The 23851-nt window shown below is 38.5% G+C and overlaps 1 protein-coding gene across 1 annotated transcript in view; it reads right to left on the bottom strand.

Annotated features, from left to right (window-relative positions):
- The window catches only part of LOC131666910 (tRNA (cytosine(34)-C(5))-methyltransferase), a 304687-nt gene that overhangs the window by 61306 nt on the left and 219530 nt on the right, over positions 1–23851 (bottom strand). The window contains exons 8-10 of the mRNA XM_058939987.1: positions 15833–16132; positions 15390–15757; positions 15152–15319 (exon numbers count right to left, since the gene is read on the bottom strand). Of these exons, the coding sequence (XP_058795970.1) occupies positions 15152–15319; positions 15390–15757; positions 15833–16132 (836 nt within the window). The remainder of the gene's footprint in view (positions 1–15151; positions 15320–15389; positions 15758–15832; positions 16133–23851) is intronic.

Here is a 23851-nt window from a genome sequence, read left to right as displayed (position 1 = left end):
TATCCACCAAACTATGTCTAAAATAGGTTAACACCTGATTACTTCAAACGACCTGAAATCACTTCTACCCACTTATAATTATCGCTTTCGGCCGTTTTTACAATCAACTTAACAATTTTTTAAGTAAAAAGTTCGAAGTGATTTCGTTTTTTCCCCGGCAGAGAGCGTACCGCTCACGATCTCGCGCTACCACCCGCTCAAACTTTCCTAAGCGCTCGCGCAATCGTCTCTCTCTCTCTCGTGCGTCGATTACCTTCGACGCACAATCCTATTCGCACTAAACGGGTCTTAATACCAGTTGGGCGCCATGTAACGGGGGAGATAAATCTGAAAATGGGAAATTTAATTAAGCACAAACTCCCACGATGTAGAGCAAACCGCCGCACCGTTAAACACGTATGATAATACGTGTATTCGCCTGAACGTCAGATGATTTATCCTAATGGTCTTCTATCGAACGGAGTTGAACTCACCTTAAGTAATGTGTCTTGTTACACTTGATGAGTTTTAAGTGTGAGCGACTTTACTCTTAATCTTGTTAATCCCCTAGACGTAATTGGATTAAAACCTAAGCCTTTTTCAATTACTTAAGCTACTAGGAAAATTAAATAACGAAAATGGCGAATAAATTTAACAGACTTTAATTAATAAGAAAATCACTGCAGTCTTTGTAGGGCCAAAAGACTAACGCTCGCGAATAGGATTTTACAATTAACTATTTTCCGTGAGAAAGAGAGAGAGAGAAGATTCGAATATTACCGCGAACTAACGCTCGGCGTGAATACAAAAAATAACAATATCACGAATATACAAAATATCGAAAGTATTTTGTATCACTTAATATGACGGGAGGTGCACCTACCATGCGGTGCAATTACCGTGATCAGCCGTAATTGTTGTAAAAATTTCAACTGCCGCTGCCCCTCTATTATCTACTGCGCTGCCTCGATCTGCCTCAATATATCTTTGTTGCTGCTTCTGTACTGCTGCTATTATCTGTCACGAAAATGCCGTTGCACTCACGCACGTAATTTACCCAAAGAAAACTTTATTTTTTGCGAAACAAAGTGCAAAACACAAAACGGCGGTAAGCTCTCGTGAACAGCTGAGGCGAAACTGCCTATTCAAAAGATCGCGCGGCCCCTCTCTCTCTCAATAGTTCGAACTAACGCGCGAGTAGCAGCATCGCGAACGATTCGATTAATTAAATCGACTACCGTTGCACAATCCATTTATCTTCACAAAATAAATTATTATAAAATTAATTTTATTTAAAAAGTATTGTAACGTTAACCCTTTAACGATGAAAAACGTCAATTTGTGAGCATGTTTTTGATTGCAAAATTCATTCGTAAAACGGAAGAAAAATTGATCAGAGGTATTGCTCTTTATGTATATGGGCGTACTAAATCTAAATCCGGGCTCAAAATTGGAAATTTTTGTTTACAAACAAAATATCGCGACTTTTTTATAAGAAAATAGTGAAAAATTGAAATTTTTTTTTTCATGAATTTTTCTCTACCTCTAAGCGCATTAAAATCAAAATTTTTCTTGAACCATGGCTGCAAAAAATAATTGAACTTTAACAGGAAATTTTTATATTTAAGCTTTCTTTTTTAAAATGGTGGATAAAATGCCGAAATCTGAAGAAAAAATACTTTTCTCGTTCCAATATTTTTTCTCCAAAATAATGTTTAAGAAAAAGTTTTATAGAACGAAAATTTTTTATGATTTGTCGAGGAATACTCTCAAATTTTTTTCAGAGTTTCTGGAGAAAATTTTTTATTTTTCAAAAAACCATAAATTTGAAATTTCCTAAAATTTTTCAATAAAATATTAAAAAATTAAAGAGGTATCTTTGACTAATTCTAAGACTTTTTTGTTCTCATAAATTTTTTCCCTAAGCCTTGTGACGGTAAACGTCCCATTAGCGCTAGCAGCCCAAGCACGCGGCTGCCTGCGAGGGCAGCACCTACCGGTTGGGGAAAAATGTAACGAGGGAATTCGGCACGAGACGTACCGGAACGTGCGTGATTATAAATGAACCAGTCGAGGATTAGAACCCGCACACTCAGCTGCAGCAAGCCGTAATTGGAGTTTTTCCCGAGTTTTTCCAAGTGTTGAGACGAGCTGACTAGATCACCGACAGGAGCTGTGCCTTCGCTCGACCAGAACGAGTATGTGCGAGTGTGCGTGAGTGAAGGGTTTTGCCATCGAGGGCGAAACCGAAAACGCGAGATACCTCGCCCCAAAGACAGACTTTCCCGAGACTAGAGTGCGAACTTTCTTTCCCTTGTTAACTGTGCGACTGCTAATAAGGTAAGCTGGCCAGCTTAATATTTGCTGTATGATTGCTAATAACTAATCCCCCGTACTCAGTAAGAAGCGTGCATGTATTAACTCGGCGAACAAAGAGCAGCGAGCGATCCGACACTGCATGTTATTGTCGCGCGCGCGCTTTGTAAACATAAACACGCGGGTCGAATGTATTCTAGAGATAAGAGAAAATAAACGATCTCGCATGTGATATTGACTGTAATTTTGAAGTTATTATTTCTCGCTGGTAGAAGATTGGTTGACTGACGCCTGTTCCCTTCTGATCCCCGGTTGACAAGTTTGAACGTTTAGACAATCCTGCGCGATCTTCGATGCGATCGCACGCATAAATTAAAAGACGGATATCAACCCCGTTACAGCCTATAGTTTTTGAGAAAAAAATTATCAAACGTATGCGAATTCTTTTCAACTATTTCAACTTTTGAAACTTTCCAATACAATTTGGATTCAAACCTATGGCATTTCCATCCTTCAAGAGGCTCTAAATACAGAAAATGACCTGAATGCCTATAAAATATATACTGTGCTCATAACGTAACCCATCCTTTCTTCAAGAAAATTGTTCCCAAAGGCTATTTGATGACATCGGCGGTCGATAAAATATATCTTGGTTTTGTAATCGACAAGTTATTCAAATACAGTATCCTGAAATCGCGAGGTTTCCTGAACAATTTCTTTCTTTATCTATTAGCAATGCCACGAAAGCGATCGAAGCGTGCTGTTTCACCTCATCCTGAAAGTGATACTGAAGCATATACAATAGACGATGATGAGAACTGTATGACACCAAATGCAGATTATTCTGGTCCGCAGATTCTGAAAGTGATTGAGATATAATTTGGATAATTATCGCGATGAAAAATTGCCGAAAGCTACTTTCAAGATGGCTTCGAAAAGTTATCAAGCAGATCAAAGTAAGCTTGAACAAGATCATAAATTTGAATAGGTAAATGGGAAAAGGATATATTCTGATGATCTTGAAGATGAACTATTATTTCCTAGATCTACACAGTAAAAAATTAGGAAATGTGAGCCAAGAGAATTATTTGAACATTTTTTTTCAAATGAAATAAAAACGTGTAATATTGAGGCATGTAAGGAAAATGGCTTTGATTTATCGTTAGTAGATCTGAATACATTCATTGGAATCGTTATAATAACTTCATTCGATACAAGAAAATCTTAGAGAGATTATTGGTCAACTTACCCTTTTTTATCTTCTGAAATAATTTCTTCAGCAATGTCATAAGATACGTTTTAATTAATCAAGTCCAAATTGAAGTACTCGAAGGCCAAGGATAAAGATCCAAAATGATAAGATCTGGCGAGTTCATGCTTTATTGAACCTATTTCAAAAAATATCTCGAAGTTTGGCTTCTGGAGATCAGCTTTATCAGTGGATGAAATGATAGCTAAATAGTATACTAGAACGTGCTTGAAACAGTTCATTCGTGGAAAATGTACGCGATTGGGTCTTAAATTTGGGGTATTGTGCACTGCTCATGGATATTTATTGAATGTAGACTTATACTGTGGAAAAACCTCGGTAATAGAAAATAAGTAAACCAAATGTACATTAAAATCTCGCGTGGTTTTACATTTATTAAAACCTTTCTTTGAATTAACATCGGATGCAAAAATTTCTCGTTATCATCTTTATTTTAACAATTATTTTACAAATTTAGATCTTGTTGTGCATTTGAACCGATGAAAATTGAAATGTACTGGAACTGTTAGAGACAACTAAGGAAAAGTCAAGAGACAGTCAAGGAAAAAAATTTCATCGATAAAAAATCTCCGCGTGGCACATATGGAGTAAAGTATGAGCGAAACTCTGGAATAAATTACATCACTGTAATGGATTTGAAGCCGGCGTTTATATTATCTACAGCTGCGGAGTCACTCCATTATCATTAGCAAAGAGATACAGTTCGATCGAAAAAGAAAAAATTGAAATACCGGTTCCGCAAGCTGCTTACCTTTACAATCACTTCATGGATGGAGTTGATGTACACGATGGGCACTATAATAAATTATTGCCAAGTATTCGTTTAAAGAAATGGACATGGGTGGTTTTCGTTAGACTTATCCAAGCAGCAATTACAAATGCATTTGTAATATCGAATGCTGTTGATCATAGTGGAAAGAAAGTTGGAACTAAAAAATTTGCAATATCAAAAACTAAAAGTTACATTCATGATGCTAAAAAAATCAGGAGAAACATACAACACTTCGACAAAATAACCAAAAAAAGTGGTTCCACTTGCTCAATAAGAACATACATGTACTATGAAAACTGCAATTAGTTTTTTTGCGGTACATGTATGAAACAAAAGCATTCGAATGTCTGAATACAGTGAGGAGCAAGAGGACTCAATAAAAAGAAGTACTCCGTACAGTGATAGGCAAGAGAACTCACTAAAAAAATGCACCCCGTACAGTGAGAGGCAAGGGCACTCACTATAAACAAGCACCCCGAAGAAAACAAAATTTTACCACGTCCACGCCGTTATCTCCAGGTTGCACTAAGAGTTAAATCTCAATATAAACTGAAACTAAGCATATTTTATAGGTATTCAGGTCATTTTTTGTATCTAGAGTATTTTGAAAAATGGAAATGTCGTACCTTTGAACCCTAAATTATATTGGGAAGTTTCAAAAGTGGACACGGTTGAAAGGAATTCGCAAAAGTTAGATAATTTTTTTCTCTAAAACTATAGGCTTAAAAGAAAATTATGAGAACAAAAAAGTCTTAGAATGAGTCAAAGAATACTCTCTAATTTTTTTATGTTTATTTGAAAAATTGTTGGAAATTTATAATTTGTGGTTATTTGAAAATCAAAAATTTTCTCCAAAAACTCTGAAAAAAATTTGAGAGTATTCCTTGACGAATCATAAGACATTTTTGTTCTATAAAACTTTTTCCTAAACCTCATTATTTTGGAAAAAAATAGGAACGAGAAAAGTATTTTTTCTTCAGATTTCGGCATTTTATCCGTCATTTTGAAAAACAAAGCTCAAATATAAAAATTTTCTGTTAAAGTACAATGATTTTATGCAGCCATGGTTGAAGAAAGATTTCAATTTTGATGCGCTTAGGGGTAGAAAAAAATTCATGAAAAAAAAATTTCTCACTTTTTTTTTATAAAAAAGCCACGATTTTTTTTTTGTAAACAAAAATTTCCCATTTTGAGCCCAGATTTAGATTTAGTACGCCCAAATACATAAAGAACAATATCTCAGATCAATTTTTTGTTCTGTTTTACGAATGAATTTTGCAATCACATGCTCACAAAATGATGTTTTTCATCGTTAAAGGGTTAACGTCGTTGGTAATTGAGAGAGAATATAAATATACAATATATTTCAGTCAGGAATTTCCTAAGTGGAAAGAACCTTCATCCATATTAGTAAGCCGTTCAACGTGGGGCTCATTTAAAACGAAACTACGGTACTGCTATGCCCTGAATTCTCGTCTTGACGTTCGCTCAGATGACGAGTTGCGTACGCACCACTAAGTACTCGTAGTTACCTGAGGTACTCGTAATAAAAACTTGGGCGAATATAGACTTACCCAATACTAGGTGGCTCTACTTGTAGTAAGAGGAAAATTTGTCCACCTCCATTGTGCCAGCTTTTTTTTCCGTGTGATGATGCTGCTGTACTGTGAGGTTCATTGCTTGTCGGCGGTACGTAGTTCCTCGGCTGCTCATAACACTTTCGTTCCTGCTGCTCTTCACCAATAGTCTTGCAGATGCTGCCATCCTTGTTCCTGCTATTGTCGTTAGTCCTCTTGCATCACTCACATGCTTCTTTATTTGGCTTGTGACGAGAGAAACAGTACGCTTGCTCTCAGTCCCTATCTCTCTCTCCTTCCCTCTTCGGCAAGGTATGGTGGCCAACGTTGGGCGCATTTAAAAATGCGCCTAACACTTGGCCTTTTTGTTTTCAGCACCGAGGACTGACCAACGGAGCCGAACATGCTGGAAATTGAGAATCGCGGAGAGAGAGAGAGTGATCATTTAGTTTATACAGATTTAGGCAGGCGTGCGACGCGTGACTGATAAACGGTGCATCGCATGCCGCCTAAGAAATAGGTCAAGTAGGGAGAAAAGCGAGTGCTAGCGGATGACCATGAGAAGGCCAGCGCTAAAAAAGTGTGCACGTTAACAAAAGAGTTTCGACAGTCAGTTTGCAAGGGAGGGAGCAAGAGGAAGAAAGAGAAGCCCAAAGTTGACGCTTTCAAACGGACATCACCGGCAACTGTCAGCTGAACATCACCGGTAACTGCCAGCCCGACACCACCGGTAACAGCCAACTCGACATCGCTTATGGTAACCAGCCCCAGCTTCGTGCGGCGACATCCTGCTGGACATTAAGAGACAGGACAGCAGCTTCGCCAACAGCAGCTTTTTCCCAAGAGGCGAGCGGTTTCGAGCCGGGTCAAATTTGTCTTTTGAATCTGTCTCTCTCTCTCTCTCTCTCTCTCTGGTCATACGGCGACAGGTACGCGTTTAAATAGGTAGCAAGGCGCTAACGTGCCGGCTATCTCGAGGTTTAAGGGTAGTCTTACGTTAGTTACAATTAGTATTAAGTCGGTGAATGGTCCAGGCATTCACTTGTCGGGCATTTCTTCAGCTTCTTCGGGCGTCACAAAGAAATACGAGGGTCGTTTGAAAAGTCCGTGCAAAAATAAAAACTGTTTGATTTTTTTTAATAAATCTTTTTTATTTTTCAACATAGTCTCCTTTTAGGCTTATACACTTCATCCAACGCTGCTCTAGTTTGTTAATCCCTTCCAAATAATAGGATTTGTCCAAGTCTGTAAAATAGGCATTCGTTTCTGCAATCACCTCCTCGTTTGAATAAAATCTTTTCCCCGCCAGCCATTTTTTCATATTAGGGAACAAATAGTAGTCCGACGGAGCCAAGTCTGGAGAATAGGGGGATGTGAAACGAGTTGGAACCCTATCTCCATCAGTTTTGCGGCCACAACTGCTGAGGCGCGAGCTGGCGTATTGTCGTGGTGGAAGAGGACTTTTTTGTGGGCCAATCGTGGACGTTTCTCTAGCAACTCGGTTTTCAAATGATCCAATAACGATGAATAGTATTCGTCTCTAATGGTTTTACCCTTTTCCAGATAGTCGATGAAGATTATTCCTTGCGAATCCCAAAAGACAGTCGCCATAACCTTACCGGCCGAAGGAATTGTCTTCACCTTTTTCGAAGCAGATTCCCCCTTAGTAACCCATTGTTTAGATTGTTCTTTGGTGTCAGGAGTGTAGTGATGTATCCATGTTTCATCTACAGTGATGAAACCACGCTTAAAGTCTTGTGGATTTTGCTGGAACAGCTGCAAACCATTCTTGGAACACTTCACACGATCTAGTTTTTGGTCAATCGCGGCACCCATCTAGCAGATAGCTTTTTCATGTCCAAATGTTGGTGCAAAATATTATGTACCCGTTCGCTCGAGATACCTACAGTACTAGCAATCTCACGCACCTTCACTCATCTGTCAACCATCACCATATCATGGATTTTATCAATGATTTCTGAAGTGGTAACCTCAACAGAGCGTCCAGAACGTTCAGCGTCTTTTGTGCTCATATGGCCACTCCGAAAATTTTCAAACCACTTATAAACCATTCTAATCGAAGGTGCACAATCACCATAATGTTTATCAAGCTTCTGTTTAATCTCCTGAGGCGTTTTACCTTTGAAAAAGTAATGTTTAATCAATACACGAAATTCTTTTTCGTCCATTTTTTTTACAACCAATCGATTTCTTTGACTGAAACGAATGTAAAACGCAAAGTTTTTTTATTAGCCGATCTGGTTGAAACTTGGTGTGTGCTCTTCCAAGATATGCCACTAACTGAAAATAACCTTGATACGCATTAGTAGCGCCATCTCTCTGACTTTGCACGGACTTTTCAAACCATCCTCGTATTATTGCGTTTATTTATGAATAGGTTAAGAATCTCGTTTTGATTGTTATACGAGGGTGGTCCGATAAGTACTTAGCCTCACCGCCCGATGGCGCCACTCTCGCAAAAGAAATATTCTATCACGTAGTACAACCTTCTCGATGGTTACTGTCAAGATTTCAGCCGGATCGGAGTTGTAGTTTATTTTTGAGAGCGTGTGAAAGCAAGTGTGTTCGTTGATTTTTGAAAAATGGAAAAAGAGCAGTATCGGTCGGTGATTCGATTCTTGTTTTTGGAAGGGAAATCGCGCAGCGAAATCAAAAAGCGTTTGGATGCTGTGTACGATGACTCTTCTCCTTCGATGGCGACCGTCAAAAATTGGTTTAACGAGTTTCAACGTGGTCGCACGTCGATTTTTGAAGAGCCACGTCCAGGTGCTTCGAAAACGACTACCACGGAGGATAACGTGACAAAAATTCACGATCTCATATTGGCAGAGCGATGATTGAAGGTGCGCAAGATAGCTAAGATCGTAGGCATCTCAAAAGACCGCGTGAGTCATGTCCTGCATGAAATTTTGGGCATGGGAAAGCTGTCGGCGCAATGGGTGCCGCGTTTGCTCACTCCGGACAACAAGTGCAACCGTCAGACAACTTCAGAGCAATGCCTGACGCTGTTTAAGCGCAATCCGAAGGAGTTTCTGCGTCGTTTTGTGACAGTCAACGAAACATGGATCTACCGGTATACACCAGAGACCAAGGAACAGTCGAAATAGTGGACTTTACCCGGCGAAAGTGCTCCGAAGAAGGCGAAGACTGCCCCATCGGCAGGAAAGGTGATGGCCACCGTTTTCTGGGATTCACAAGGTGTGATCTACATCGACTATCTGAAGAGGGGCAAAACGGTCACAGGGCTGTACTATGCCGAATTATGGGGCCGATTCGACGTCGAATTGCAGAAAAAACGGCCCCATTTGGCGAAGAAAAAAGTGCTCTTCCACCACGACAACGCACCGGTTCACACCTCCGCCGTCGCCATGGCCAAATTGGTCGAATTAGGCTACGAACTGCTGCCCCATCCACCGTATTCTTCAGATTTAGCCGCGTACGACTTCTTTTTGTTTCCAAACTTGAAAAAGTCACTCGCCGGGCAGAAATTTGAGTCGAATGAGGAGGTAATCGCTGCCACGGAAGCCTACTTTTCAGACCTCGAGGAAACGTATTTTTCAGACGGGTTAAAGAAGTTAGAGCATTGCTGGGCCAAGTGTATCGAACTAAAAGAAGACGATGTTGAAAAATAAAACGCGACTTTTCCAAAATTTTCGTTTTTCTTTTGTAGGCTAAGTACTTATCGGACCACCTTCGTAGAGCGTGTAGAATATATTCGTGATTAGGCTAAGTTAGTTCGTTGTTCAATATGAATAAGAGTAGAGATTAGTTTAGGCTATAGCGCAAGTTTGGTTCTGTTATTAATAATAAGATTGCGAGTTTATTAAGGTATAGAGATTGAGTTAATTATTTAATGAGCTTTCTTCTTTTTCGCTCCTCGATTGCCATTAGCGAGAGCGCCTCACTTACCCAGGTAACAAAGAATTAGTGGCAACGGGTGATTTTGTCACAGTTCGATGCGGTGCAACTGCGGCCAGTGCCAAAGGGATATTATCAATGGTCTCGTCGATAGTCTTACGATGGACCTCCTACGCACTCTCTTCTCCTTTCATTTCTCTCTCTCTCTCTCTCTCTCTCTCTCTCTCTCTCTCTCTCTCTCTCTCTCTCTCTCTCTCTCTTACGTGCACTTGAAAAGTAAACGAAGTTAGCGCACGCTCACTCTCCATTATTACTTTTTACTTTTCTCGTTATACCCAAAATGTCCACCACATATCAAAACAGAGAAAAATCGACTGTGCATGAAAGCAAGCATTTACAATTTAGCAGCGGCAGAGTGGGGCGGAAGGTGAAGGTTTCAGATGAGGAATCGGTTCACAGTTAATTCCGTACAAAATAGTTCCTAAAAATAGTTCCTATTTAGAGCCATGCAATAAATTTATAAAAAAAATATATAACTTTTACTGAATCTTGAGTACAAAAGCCACATTGAATACAAAGGCTTGTTGCAATAAATACATATCTATCACTTAGGTCAGCATTTTGTAATGCTCATCTAGTACGTGCATATGATCAATCACTCTCTTGGGACTTGTACCAAGTTTATACTATAAGTTATTCAAATAGTGTTAAACATAGTCAAAAGCATTAATCCAAGAACAGTAAAAATGGATACTAACAATCAGCGAGATATTAACTTTTCCGAAGAAACGGTAAATGCAACCGAAACCTGGAAAGCCGTTAATAACACAAGTCTGAGAAATAGTCCTAAAGAAGGCAGAACAAACAAGAAAAGATAAACAACAATAAGGAATTACTGGTTTCGTAACACAAATAACTTAGTAATACTATGTTCCGATGGATCCACTAAAAAATTCAAATTCAAATAGTTAAATAATTGTAAGATGTTAATTAAAATAGGCGAATAATAGTACACTACAGTTTTCAGTATTTGAACATCAATACGCATAAGGCTGTGTGCGTTTTTTTGTCTTTATTAGACATATTCTCACACACACACACACATACACACACAAGCCAATAAATTAGAAATTTACGTGACAGTCACGATTGTTCTCCTTTATTTAATCTTGGATATTCAAGTACTTATTAAATCAGTAAAATCAATTTTGATAATAATGAATCGTTGAGAAAAATTTATTATAAAAAAAGTTATTGAAGATGATCATAATATATTTTTATATTCTAAATCTGATGTTAGACATGGTGATCAGATGCAGACTGAAAACTTTTTTCATTATGTGAAAAATGCTGTGGAAGACGAATTACATGAAGTCGTAGAATTTATCGACACTCCATGCGGAAAGTGCGTTTTTCCCGCACGCTCGGCAAAGAATGTGTGTTGAAAATCTCACTTTCCACACGTCGTATCAAAAAATACGGTACGGCACATGTTCGGGAAAGAGTTTCTTGTATCGTGTACCTTTCCAGTTACATTACCATTTTTAATGCCAACTACAAAAAATCCAGCAAAAGTGAAATAAAAATTCGAATAAATAATCCAAAATTCTTTACTCTAAAATAGCGGAACTAGAAAAGAGAGCCACCGATTCCACGCTCCCTCCTAAAGTCAGGTACCCTGGTTTTCCTTGGTGCGCACTTCGGTTTCTCTCTCTCTAGGCATCTTATCGGCCGGACGCGAACGAGTGGTTGTGCGTGCGTAGAATCCGCACCGCATCCACGGGAACTCGCGGGATAATTCTGTAAGGCGACGGTTTGTCTCCAGTGCATTTATTTGCACGAGACAGGCTAGCCCGGACTTTGCCCGACTTGGGCTCATTTCTGTCGCGAAAATAGGAAAATATAAACGAACGTGTTACACCTTTTCCCGTCATCGCGTCGGATTCACGCTCGTCGGAGTTCGCGTCGGCTCTCAAGAAAGGACCCATTAAAAATAAATCGCGGGGCGCAACATTGACGCAGTACGTTACGAAGTCGAATCCCCTTGCTATTTGAGCATGATTGTATTCAAAATTACTGTTCCCTGACAGGCTATAATACTTGTTGGAGTATGGTATCTATGTACATATGATACTTGTAACGGAGCATCGACTGTTCTCGCCTGGGTAGCTCGCGGCCGTTCACACAAATTATTTATTTCGAGGCTTCGGGAAGCAAAAGACGTTCCCACGACTGATTAACGCATCAAGCAAAACCACGTTAAATGCACGGATTAAGATTCGGGATGAGGAGTGACATAGCGGCGAATAAACACAACAGCGGATTAATACACTAATCATTTACTTGTCAACAATAGCTTACAAGACGGCGATCTCATGCCGATAGACTACGAGCGGCACAACAACAAATCGCGAGCGCGAAGGTGAATTAGTGGCTGGTCAGCCTGCCGATTGCCTTTTGAATCTATTTGTCACAATGAATTCCCGATAAACAATTTCCACCGTTAATATGGCCGACGAGTTAGTTGGTGGATCTGCCACACTGCCCACCCATCACCTGGCGCCCAAACATACAAGAGAGAGAGAAAAAAGAGAACACGGCACCGACCTCGACCGTCAGCCTCTCTGACGGCTGGAAGACGTCATTGGATGACGTCACTGGTGCGCTCCTTCCCAATGAGCGCCTCTTTAGTAGTATTGCCGTCGCTCTTCGTTTTCTCGCTCGACCTCTCACTCGACCATTGGCTCGATTTCTCTCAAATATTGTTAACAAAAAACCCGTTGTTGCTCGTTGTTGTTGCTGGTTCCGCTGCAGCTGTTGTTGTTCCCGCTGTCTTCCGGTCACTCGGTATCTGCAGCAGCGACGATGTCCACTCACACGCGCACCAACGCCCTTTGCCGGTTACCCACACACACACACACACCGATACCGGGTATCCTTCGGGATATGGCTGGGCGCGACCCTATTTCTCATCCGTGCGTGCATCCGAAAACGAAACGTTGGCGAGGTTGTGGGAACGACTCCGGAAAATTGTTGAAGATTTGGTTCAATCCGTGCGTGTGACGGTCTCTGCTAATGCCCAGAAGATACTCTCTCTCAAAATTGGCGCAGGGATTCGCAACTAGAACACACACTCTCTCTCTCTCCTCTTCTTTCCTCCGTGCCATCTCGATTGCTCCGTCCATCAGCTCAGTCGGTATGCCGCACCTCGAAAACAAGAGCCAAGTATGAGTGTGCGTGCCACAGGCACACACTCTTAGCTTAGCACGGTGCGCGGTCATGGATGAAATCCAAACGGATGAAATCGGCCTAGCCGAGATCCTCCGTTACATACTATATCCTAACATCCTACTATAAGGCAACAAAGGCCTCTAATAATATGCAGAAATATTTATTCAAAGTAATACTCAGGTTTAGGAAATGGAGAATATTAATAAATGTAAACAAGTGAATTAAGATAACTTACACCTTAAATAAGATAAACTCGTTTTCTACTACACATTAACAACCAACAAATACCACAAGGGAATAAAAATAAATACTTTGGTATGCACTTGGATCGTCGACTAACGTGAAGAGACTACATTTGGACCAAACATTAACAACTTAATCCACAGTTAAAAAAATTATACGATCCATCATATTTGAACTATGGTTTATTATAAGTGAAATAATTATGAAAATCGTTAACATACCAACTGTAAAAAAATAAATTAAAGCGATTTACACAAGATGCACCAACCAACTATAGGAATATTCTAATTGCTTGACGAAAAGTTTAATGCTCAAAACACCATCAGTTTCAAGATTCCAAAAAATATAAAATATTTTTCTTATATACATAAAGCAAGCTTTGTAAAATACGTATACGTTTTGGTACTATGGTAAACTACTTTTACGTAACATAGATTCAAATCAAAATTTATTAGATTTATCTATTGTCACTGACAGATTGTAAATGAAATTAGGAAATAAAAAAAAGTTCTCTAGGAAAAGTACACGTTTGCCGTGGACCAAGAAATGAACATTTATGTAAATTTTGCTTTCACCATCTGTAAAATTAAAAATAAATCTAAGTCTCTACGACAACCAGGCCAAATTGAAAATTTGAGTCGATGTTCTCTATTGCTATCTAGACTGTGAAAAATACTTTGAAAATATAACTAATCTTTTTATCTGAATTGAACATTTATTTGTTTCTATTCTATAATTTTTTTTTGTAGAATTTTTTTAGAATTTTGAAGTAGAACTGCTTTTACCAGTCCGAAACGTTAGATTAATAAACATTCATAAGGAATAACTTTAACAGTGCTCCAATTAGGTGATTAGGTTATTACTAATCATATTCATCATTCTTATATTTTATATCAAATATGATCCAGGTGCAATAGAAAGGAGACTCGATAAGTACAGTTTTTAGTACGCACGATTGGTTAGATCATCGTAGAATGAATTACAGTGAATAAAGTTGTTTACGCTATTTGCGCTCAGGTATAGAGAGAAAAAAATGGAGCCTTTACACGTGGCGAAGGTGTGTCTCAGTGCGTTAATGGTTTACTTTACGACTATGAGGGCTTTAGCGAAAGCAGTCGAACTGAAGCGCGTGATAATTTATAGTACTTCTCCGCTGGCGCATGTCTACTGTCGCTCATCTGTTTTTCCTCGTTGTTAAAAACAGATATCCGTTCTTAACATGTTTGGGTGAAACTCAAATTGCTTTAGGACCGATGCGCAGTAATAAAAGAATGCGTCATATAAAAAGAAGGAGTCGGCTGCTGGCTTCCCGGGCAGGTAGTTGACCTAATCTGACCGCCCTCTCGATCACCAAAGTATGGTATAATTGGCCCTGGATGATGGATTAAAAGAAAGGAAGGAGTCTCGCGCTTCTTTTTTCAAACGGAATTTGAAAATTGCGAGTTGAGTTCCTTCCGGAATATTGAAGCTATTCGTCTTCTCTGCGCGACCGAGAGTGTAGGCCTGGTGGCTCTCTCCTTGAGCGTTCGAGTCAGCTTCATGGACAAGTAAGAATCACTATCAGCTATGAGACCACAGTTACGACGCGAGCCCGGCGGCGTTGTATGACGAGGGCTGATTGCGTCAACGGAGAGATTTGAACAAAAGTTTTGCCTAAATTTTAGCAATACTGGAAACTATATTTAGTTATTATCTCTAGACAAACTAGTCAGTAAATATATTGCAACGGAAGCTATTTGCTGTGGAGAATAAAATCAGAGATATAATGCGACCAATTATCGAAAGAGATTTCAATACCGACGAGATAGTTTTTTATGTCAAGTACAAAAAACTATCATAATTCAAGTTATTTACATTTGAATTTATTAAATAATATTGTATTACCAAACATTGAACAGTCTCCACCTAGTAAGCGCAAATAATGAATAGCATCATAAGTAGAAATGTAAGCTCTTAATGACATACTTCCTCGCCATCCTACTAATTTTAGTTTTAAAGGATATTCATTAGCAGTATTTATCTCTTCGTAAATTAGAATACAACTACCTTTAGCTGAAAATGGAAAAAAACATTTATTATAATGTTGCTTAAATTTTAATAATATTCTAAAATGTATATTTACCAAAGCTTTTCAAACGTTCTTGTGTAACTACATTTAATTTGGAAATTTCAGGTGGGATATTATGATCACTATTTTGAAGAAGCATAATAAGATCTTCTTTTAATATCTGAATTTTACGACAGTCACCAATGAAATGTACTATGTTATTCAAACCTTCTTGAGCTAATCGGAATGCACAAATCATATTTTTGTTATCGCAACGAACGAAGGTTTTTATGCCAGTATTTATCATTTTTATTTTGTCTACGTTACACATAACAAGATCTCGTATTCGTGGAGAAGTGAAGTATATATTTTTCTTTTTACCTTCATAACACCTCACTAATAAACATTCTGGATTCAAGTTATCAGAAATGTCGTAAAATTCCCTAATATAAAAAATTGGTGATTAGTATTAAAATATTTGTACATAAATTGTAATAAAAACAAGAATTTATCATTACTGTATAGACGGCCAAATATCTTCATTTTTATTTTTGAAAAATACGAAAGGGTCTTCTTTGTAACCTTGAAGCCTTTTACGTTTTTTCTGAGGACCACAAGGCTTCATATCAGTTTCCAAATTTCGCTTTTTACCTTCATTATTCGTTCCATATTCTTCACTTTGTGAAGAAGGCTGTTTTAAAACTATATTTACAGCACTAAGTGTATAATTGTCCATTTCCCATGGCAAAGGTTTAATTTTTTCCAAAACTGCTACGAAAAATCCTCCGGTATCTTGGTGGTGTGGTAAAATCCGCATGCTAAAAATAATAATAAGCAATAGTTTACAAGAATAATGTTTGCTTACAAAATATATACAGAATTAACGGATATATATCTAATAAATATTAAAAATTTGCATATTGTACATATTGTAGGTTATAATGAGTAAGATTGCTAACTCGTTGTTATGTCTCTTTTTCCTCATGTTCTATAATAATTATTATCTATATTATTTATTGCAACGGTAGTCAATTCAATTAATCGATACGTTCGCGATTCGGCAGCATTTACGATGCTAGAGCAAACGGTTAAGAGAGAGTTTAATTTTCAGTAAAGCCTTAGTTGTTGTGCAGGAAAACAGACAAAATTTTCTCTCGTGTTTTGCCGTTGTAACGGTGCCGGTGGATTCGACCTGCACCGTGTGTTCCCCATCTCTCCCTACCATCGGCGTGGACTCATGGCAGACCTATAGCACATAATTCACGTGCCTGATGCATGCCTGTATGTTTTCAGCGTCGCCACCGCAACGAGCAAGAGGAAGAAGGATAGAGAGAGGCAATGGCATTGGTCGGCAAGAACGCCTGTTACTATGCACTCTTGTAGGAGAGAAAGAGAGAGAGTGAGAGAAAGAGAGAGATAAGAGAGAAAGAAAGAACGCGATTAGTGTAGGCAGGCGCGTGACACTAGCTGCACTTGACGGTGCCGCGTGGCGATTAGGCAAGAGAGTGGGGAGAGCGTGAGAAGAAGTCTCTCACGCACTCGGAAGCGTACTCGCGACGAGTAGTAGAAAGTGGCCATTAGCAGAGAGAGGTGTGCTGACCCCCTGCAGTCAACCGCAAAAGATAAGAGGAAACCAAGACGACATTAGTATCGGCTACGGATCCAACCCATCTTTCGTCGAGTTCTTCCAACTACGGACAGATTTGCCTGCAATCGGACGCCATCACCATCTTCGGCGAGGCCCTGCATCGAAGATCGTCAATCGTCAGGTCAATTTCTAATCTCTCTCTCTCTCTCTAATTCTCACTCTAAGGCTACTCACGGCTTGTGCGCTGCACCAGGCTCTCACGGGCCGGCGCGGCTGGTTCGGTTATTAGCCTAAGTTAAATTATATCGAGTCGGTATCGAGATGGCAAGGCGCTAATGTGCCGGCCATCTCTTTTAGCGATCGTAGATTGTAGTGTAGATAATAAGACGCGCGTTTGAATGTCCGAACTGTATGCTCAGGGTAGCATGATGTAATAAAGGGTTTATTAAGATATGAGGAATGATTATTGCGCCCACCTTTCTCTTTACCTTGTCAGGAGCGATATACCGCCTCCCTTGCCCTCCCCCTTCTAAATAATTGGTAATAGCGATAGGTGCATCGGCGTTGCAAGCCGACTCTATTACACCGTTTACCGGAAAAAGTTTGTTGAAAATTTATTAGTTTCGATACGTGCGTGAGTGATAGCGAGAAGATCGGAAAAATCAACTGAGCCAAGATCAGTGAGGAGTCGGAAGAGCAGCAACCGATCTGGGAGCTAAGGGCAGCTCCGTTGCAGCATCACCGGAGAGCAATAGTTATTTGCCGACATCAATTACGGCTGATCACCGTAATTGCACCGCAGGGTAGGTAATTGCACCTCCTTTTTTTCGGCGCGATAAAATACTTATGAAAGTATTTTGTATACGCGACCGTTATCGCAGTCGTGCCGAGCGTCAGATTTCGCGGTAGTATTTCAAATTCTCTCTCTTTCTATCTCTCTCTCTCCTCGTATAATTGTAAATCTTATACGCGTGCGCAAGTCTTTCGGCCCATCAAAGACTGTAGCTTCTAATATTTATAAACGTCTTGATTTTATTCGCCGCATTACGTTATTTCGTTTCCCTTTAGTTTAACGGATCCGTCACTGGATATTTTTTAAACCGATTTTATCTAGGAAATATTGGAAAGAAACATTAGTCTTCGTACACCTAAGAGGCAAGTGTCACAAATCAGGTAACTTAAGGTGAGTTCAACTCTGTTGGAAAGGAGACATTGGAGCGAAAGTAGCAACCGTAAAGGCGAATACACGTATGCTCATACGTGATTAACGGAGCGGCGGTTAGCTTTGCATCGTGGGAGATTGTTCTTAAAATAAACCCAAGTTGCATCGGTTGATCCACTCCGTTACATTATAAATTTACTATAATGTTCATTTTTCTTTACTTGTAATATGTACCCATACTCTTGCGTAAGGTAAGTGCGAGACGAAGAAAAATTCGTGGTCGCGTGTATTGTGTGTTACCTACACTTACAAGGGAACATTTCCAACTGTCCGCTTTCAATTTTGTTGCAATTGAGATATGTTATACTTTATAAAAAAATAAGAAACACGGTTTTTTTTTATTGGCGGAAAAAGCTGTCTAGGGGGTGAAAGCCACCCTCAAAAGTCACCCATAAAAACAGTTAAACAGCAGTAACTTTGGTTGTAATGAATCTTTTTTCATGAAACAAAATGGAAAAAATTTCTTACTTAAAAAACAACAAAGCCGCATAGTTTTGGACTCGGGGAGTTGCAACCCCTACGATGTACAGGGAAAAAACTACACTTTTAAGTGGATTTTTCGTCTACAGAATTACAAAATTATCATAAAAAAATTGAAAAATAAATTTTCATTTAGGAAATGATAAAATAAAATTGATGTGTTTCGGCGTTTTTTCATTTTTATGTATTTCGAGGGTGAACTACCACTAAACCCTATTAATACTATATGATAATAATAATAATAAAATAATAATAAAATATATAGTTACCGATTACCAATTGTGCTGATTTTCCATATGCTATGACGTTTAAAAGTGGGCTAGAAAATGACACTGTTAGTTTGTTGGAAAATAAATGTAAGGGCTTAAGACCACCCTCAAAAACTACCCCAAAAACACTATTACTGCCATATCTTCGGTTTATATCAATATTTTTCGACAACAAAAAATTTGAAAAATTCGTTATAAAATGGTGAATATAACTATATAGGTTTTGTCTCTGGGGATTGTAACCTCTACGGCGTAAAGGGAAAAAACAACCTTTTTGATTGGATTTTTCGCGTAAAAAATTACGAAATTACCATAAAAGTTAAATAATAAATTTTCATCTAGAACATGATGAAATAATATTGACTAGCTTCGAAGTTTTTTCGTTATTTAATATTTCGAGGGTGAACCATCCGTAAACCTTACTATTGCTATATGAATAGTTGCTAATCACCAATTTCCCTGATTTTCCATCTGCTATGATGCTTATGCTGCTCTCGCTGATTTATCAACAGATGTTTAAGAAATCTTGGGTTTTATTTTAAAGCCTTCGATGGTATTGATTTCTTGAAATAATATGACAGTGTCGTGCGTCGAATTTAATCGAGATACCATTATCTTATTAGATCAAAGTTTTCAAAAGAATTAGATACCAAATTTCTGAATCGAAATGACTTGGTGATGGAAAAGTATTTTGATAGGTTTCTTTTCTATATGCAGCTAAACAATTCTAAGTTATCAGTATTACATCATATGACACGAAAATACCGAGATGATCTAGAATTGAAATTGTATTTTTACTCTTTGTAAGTGCATAAACATATGTAATAAGTAAACCGTGAAGAGGCGTTTTAACAATCCTATTATTTATTATGTGGTACATTGTCTGAAAAACACTTGAATCTATGTAATTTTATAGATCTTTCAATTTTCAGCTCATCTACTAAGCATTTTTTGTCTTCAACAATTTTTTTCTCTTTGCAATCATAAAATCTCAAGAAAAAGCATGAAACCGGTTCCGGAATTGTTACATTTTCCCACGATTATTAGAAATAAGTTTTGTTGTAGAAGCTGTCATCTAAATCAAACATTCAAAACGTAACATACTGTCTTGATTCCCTTATGATTTTTAAGTGATAAATTTGTAATGATGGAGAGAAGGAAAATAGTGATAGATGGAAAATCACTTAATTTTAATTATATTCAACAACGTTTCGTCAGCACATCTGCTGACCTCTTCAGGCTTTATTAATAAAAAAAAAAAAAAATTATTAACAATAGAGTTTTCACAAGTAATTTTAAAAGTATATAATTATAAGTATACGAGGTGTGTTCAAAAAGTAAGGTGACTTTGTATTTTTAAGAAAAAATATTTATTTATTTATCAATATTTATGTTGTCCCCTTCAAAGTAATCCCCCTCAGATACAATACACTTATGCCAACGGTTTTTCCAATCCTCAAAGCACTTCTCATAAGCACTTTTCGGTATAGCCTTGAGCTCTTCCAGCGATGCAGTCTTTATCTCTTCAATCGTTCCAAAGCTCCGTCCTTTCATAGGTCTCTTTAGTTTTGGGAACAAGAAAAAGTCACATGGGGCCAAATCCGGTGAATATGGTGGCTGAGGCATGATTGTGGTGTTGTTTTTGGCCAAAAAATCTCTCACAAGCAAAGATGAGTGAGCAGGGGCATTATCGTGATGCAAAAGCCATGAATTGTTTTTCCACAATTCTGGGCGTTTTTTTCGTATTGCTTCTCGCAAACGGCGCATAACTTCAAGATAATACTGTTTATTAATCGTACGTCCATATGGTAAGAACTCCTGATGCAGCACGCCATGGTAATCGAAGAAAACAGTGAGCAAAACTTTGACATTTGATCAAACTTGGCGTGCTTTTTTCGGTCTTGGCTCATCTGGGCTCTTCCATTGGGACGATTGGACTTTGGTTTCGATATCATAACCATATACCCATGATTCGTCACCAGTTATGACTCTTTTGAGTAAATCTGGGTCGTTGTTGACGTCATTCAACAGTTCTTGAGCGATGCTCATGCGACGGTTCTTTTGGTCAAAATTTAGCAATTTCGGAACAAACTTCGCTGACACACGTCTCATGCCCAAAACGTTAGAAAAAATTTCATGGCACGAGCCAAACGATATACCAACATCCTCAGCAACTTCTCTGATAGTGATTCGACAATTTTCCAAGACAATTTTCTTCACTGCTTGAACGTTTTCATCAGTTGTTGACGTGTTTGGGCGTCCAGAGCGAGGCTCATCATTGGCATCTTCCCGGCCATCTTGGAAGAGTTTGTACCACTTATAAACATTTTTTTTACTCAGAACAGTTTCATCGTATGCCACCGTCAACATTTCAAGTGTTTCGGAGCACTTTATTTTATTTTTTACACAAAATTTGATGCAAATCCTTTGATCCATATTTTTCCATAGCAAGAAATCGCCGAGCACACAAAACACTTATAACCTTTGCGCCTCTCACAACCAAACAAAAAATGCTATACACTTGAAACTTGGTACAGATGTTCGGGAAGAGTGTACCAACATAACAAAACAAAAAAATCGATAATCGAAAGTACGTTGCCCGTGAAATTTGAAAAGTCACCTTACTTTTTGAACACACCTCGTATAACCCGGACACACACTAGTATCACCATCCCTCTGGAAAACGTTATGGAACAATAGCCTATGGCCAGCAGCAAAGAGGCGAGCTTAGATCTAATCCAAAGTACCAGCAATAGAATAATGCAAATAATTTAAACTCGGATGGGGCTCGCCCAGCAGCGAATGGAACGGGAGCCTGTCAGACGTGCCGCCAGAACCAAGACAAAATTCAAGATCAACAACCGAAGGCGAAGACGATGTTGACCGACATCTAGGAAGAATCAACGTCCGAAAAACCAGGAGTACCTCCGGCAAAAGTGATGACGATACTAAGGAATCCGCAATCGTTAATGAACCAGTCATCGCAGTTGCCTTAAATTGGGGACTTGGCACAGGAAATAATCAGATCTATGCGCCAACAAGAGTAAGGTTTCGCATACCAGAGACCTGTAAAAAGTGGACCGTGTTCATGGTTGATAACACAGGCCGACAGAATTTGACAAAAATATTTTACCAAGAACCCGAGTATAGTTTTCCGAAGGTTTTTTGCACGCTGAATCCGAATCCGAGGTCAGAATTACTCTGGTGGCTCCGGTTTTCGATATCCTAACCTTAAAGTGCAAAAAACGCGATTTTTGCCTATATTTGAGGTTATGTAGCAAAGAAAAGAAATTTTTTTTTAAAAAACTGTATACATCAAATTAAAGTATGAGTTTTCTTCTTTCAAATGCCGTTGAGTATGCTCGGATATCTTTTTTTTTCACGAAGTTACACAAATTTGAAAATTTCAAATTTTATGAATTTAAAAAGCACCACACCATTCAGCCCAAGCTATCTAACAAGTAACCATATTAAAGAGCCATTCACCAATTTAAACCAAACTTGGAAATATGACAAAACACTAAAAAATATTGTGAGCATCGTGCTTCTATTTACAAAATGCTCTCTTACGGGTAGAAACCACCCCTGCCAACCCCTAAACAGGCTCACCTATATAACCCTGGGTAGAGCAAGTTTAATTAACTGCTTTTCGATAAAAAAACTCATTTTCTAATCACAGGTATGCGTACTAATATGATCTAGATAGGCCTCATCCCCAAATACCTCCTCAACCCTTTAAAACCAGCCCTCCCAACCGCGTACAAAAAATAAGCTGCGTATGTCTATCTGTGATTAATTCCTTCATCGAATTTCACATGATTAAAATAGCTTACCCAGGGTTCTATGATTAGCCTGCCCAAGGGTTTTTAAGGGTTGTACATGTATACAGGGATAAGGCATATCCAGGTTAAGATGTGTATGTCTATTTGTGATTAAAAAATTAATTTTTTCATCAAAAAGGATTTATTTAAACTTGGTGTAACTAGGGTTACGTATATAAGCCTGCAAGGGGTAGATAGGGGTGGCTTTTAACCCTTTTCGGCATACATTTTTCTCTTGACTATTCTGGCTTAAAATTTCTTACTCGGGGGTTTTCGGGGTCGCTGAATACGAATCTACAGTCAGAATTTTCATTTTTGAAAATCCAAGATGGCAGATTCAAGATGGTGGATGAAAATCATAGAATTAGCATATTTTTGGTTGGAAATTAGTACTCGGGGGTTTTCGAGGTCGCTGAGTTCGAATATACTACCAAAATTTCGTTTTTTCAAATCCAAGATGGCGAACGCCAGATAGCGAATTCAAAATGGTGGAGGATATTTTTTTGAAATCAATATTTCGCTCGAAAAATAGTAACTTGAAGGGTTTCCAAAACCACCGAGAATGAGTTTTTTTTACCGAAAAGCAGTTGATTAATCTTGCTCTACCCAGGGTCATGTGGGTGTGCCTGCTTAGGGGTTGGTAGGGGTGGTTTTAAAGGGTTCAGCAGGTATTTGGGGATGAGGCTTATCTAGGTCGAGATTAGTACGCATACCTGTGATTAGAAAATGAGTTTTTTTATCGAAAAGCAGTTAATTAAACTTGCTCTACCCAGGGTTATATGGGTGAGCCTATTTAGGGGTTGGCAGGGGTGGTTTCTACCCGTAAGAGAGCATTTTGTAAATAGAAGCACGATGCTCACAATATTTTTTAGTGTTTTGTCATATTTCCAAGTTTGGTTTAAATTGGTGAGTGGCTCTTTAATATGGTTACTTATTAGATAGCTTGGGCTGAATGGTGTGGTGCTTTTTAAATTCATAAAATTTGAAATTTTCAAATTTGTGTAACTTCGTGAAAAAAAAAGATATCCGAGCATACTCAACGGCATTTGAAAGAAGAAAACTCATACTTGAATTTGATGTATACAGTTTTTTGAAAAAAAATTTCTTTTCTTTGCTACATAACCTCAAATATAGGCAAAAATCGCGTTTTTTGCACT

The sequence above is a fragment of the Phymastichus coffea genome, unplaced genomic scaffold, assembly GCF_024137745.1.
Source record: "Phymastichus coffea isolate CEN01 unplaced genomic scaffold, Cenicafe_Pcof_1.1 PCOF00004, whole genome shotgun sequence".
Lineage (NCBI taxonomy): Eukaryota > Metazoa > Arthropoda > Insecta > Hymenoptera > Eulophidae > Phymastichus > Phymastichus coffea.
Note: the sequence above shows the minus strand (reverse complement) of the source record. Positions and strands in the feature narration are given on the sequence as shown.